General features: G+C 50.6%; 1 protein-coding gene across 2 annotated transcripts in view; it reads left to right on the top strand.

The window, feature by feature from the left end:
- Positions 1 to 13: 13 nt before the first annotated feature.
- The window catches only part of SREBF2 (sterol regulatory element binding transcription factor 2), a 46,559-nt gene continuing 44,606 nt past the window's right edge, over positions 14 to 1,966 (top strand). For both annotated transcript variants that reach the window (XM_019515089.1, XM_019515087.1), the window contains exon 1: positions 14 to 122. In XM_019515089.1, the coding sequence (XP_019370634.1) occupies positions 41 to 122 (82 nt within the window). In that variant the 5' untranslated portion in view covers positions 14 to 40. The remainder of the gene's footprint in view (positions 123 to 1,966) is intronic.

Genomic DNA, 1,966 nt, shown 5'->3' with positions numbered 1-1,966 from the left:
ATTGGCCGGGGCCGGGGCGGGCCCGCGCGCGGTGGCGGCCATGGAGAGCGGCGAATTGGGCATGGAGACCATGGAGACTCTCACGGAGCTGGGCGACGAGCTCACCCTGGGCGACATCGACGGTGAGCGCGGGGGTCACGCGTGGGGTGGGGGCCGCCCTGGGTGAGGGCCCGCGCGTGGGGGGATGCCCTGTCATGGGTGCGGTGGGCCTGGTGGGTGCAGGGTGCGTTAGTATGTCCCCAGGCTTGGCCTTCGCACACAGGTGGGGTTGGCTGGGCCAGACTCTTCTCCTGCCTCGCGTGGGCCGGGCAGAGGGTCCTGGGTGGGTGTAGGGTGTTGGGGCGCTACTGCCTTTCTCTGCCCCGGGCTTGGCCATCCCACGCAGGTGGGGTTTGTTGGGCGAGATTCGCTTGCGTGGGCGCTGTGGGGCTTCCTGCTAGGTGGCTTTGCCACTCTTGGCCCACATCCGCCAGGCAGGGTTGTGTGTTTGCGCTGTGCCTGCCGTGGGTGTGCTCCTCACACGGACAGTTGCATCCCAGAAGTCTTTATTTCTGTTGGCATCACCGACTGAAAGGTGTGTGCTGCCTTCCTGTGTCCCTGGCTGCTGTGCAAGAGAGTGCCCCTGGGAACAGGATCTCTGTCAGCTTACACCAGGCTTTTTCTCCTTTTCTTTCTGGCTTTTTGAGAGTTTGGCATATGGATGTTTCTGGCTAACAGCAGAACTGCTCGCAAGGGATGGGGCAGTTGTCAACAACTCTCTGTTTCATCGTAGCCATTGCTTTCTTGGGGGGCCCTTTTGTGGGATTGACTTTGGGAATAAGTGCAGCGTGAATGCCTGTGTGGGGTATGGGAATGGTAGTGCCCTTTCAGACATTTGGGGTTGGGGCACCTGCCTTTGTCCTGGCAGTAGTAAACACTGTGCAGCTTTTTCTCATTGACCAGACTCCTACTTCTTTCCTACTAATAACCTGAAGTGTCATGGCCTATAAATAGCTGGTTTTAGCATCAAAGAAATTAGAAAGGAGACGGGCAAGTTAAGTTGCATCTTCCCCTTAGTTCTGTGCTGTCTGAAGTCAGCAGTAAGTTGCTTGAAATGATGTGCTTCCTCGTGCCTTTTCAAGCCCTGGTATAAATGACTCAGACATCTGGACTTTCACTGATTTCTACGAGCAGGTATTCCACAGGATCCTAAATATGCTTTACCAAAAGGAGACGTTTCCCAGATGCTTTATTTTTTCCCCCCCTTTGCTCAGTTTCCTTCTGGTGTTCCCTGTTAGCGAACACCTGATCTGGACTGAATATAAATGCTGGCCTGCAGAAGAAACAAGAGACTTGCTAACACGGCCTGCTCTTGTTCAGGTGCCTCTTCTGGCTTTGCTCAACAGTTGATTGTGTAGTACACGAAGGGAGGAGCACATCTGTTTTACAGCATCCTCCCTGGTGGATCAATACAACATTGAGTCACACACTGGAGTTGAGAATTGCTGCTAACTTGTAATGTTGCCTTAGGCAATTTTTTGCTATTTTACAATCTGTAAAATGGGGCTAGGTGGTGTAATAGCTTATTATACAAAAGGGTGCCGAAGCTTAATATTAGTAGGTTATATTGGTGCTGCTCATTGAATATGTAAAGCATTATATGTGGTGGTCTCTTCAGAGAATAAATAATAGCTGCTCTTTCTGTCACCTGGTGTGTAACAGCTATTTGATGTTGGTAGATTGAACCAAGAGGCAGACTTTCTGATCAGTTATTGGTCAGCAGTGTTACTAGTTGATGCAACCAATTTGGTATAGTTCAGAGCAACTCATCCTTGGCAGAGGGAAAGGAAGCATGGGAGCATTTTGTTTGGCTCAGCCCTAAGTTACATTTTCAGATGGGGTGAAGCAAGAGCAATGTCCTGGTGTTTTGTAGTCCAGCATGAGCTTGTCAGATAACTTTGATTTTTTTTTTTTTTTTTTTTTTTTT

Source organism: Gavialis gangeticus, unplaced genomic scaffold, assembly GCF_001723915.1.
Source record: "Gavialis gangeticus isolate Ggan-Ray unplaced genomic scaffold, GavGan_comp1, whole genome shotgun sequence".
Taxonomy (NCBI): Eukaryota; Metazoa; Chordata; order Crocodylia; family Gavialidae; genus Gavialis; species Gavialis gangeticus.
Note: the sequence above shows the minus strand (reverse complement) of the source record. Positions and strands in the feature narration are given on the sequence as shown.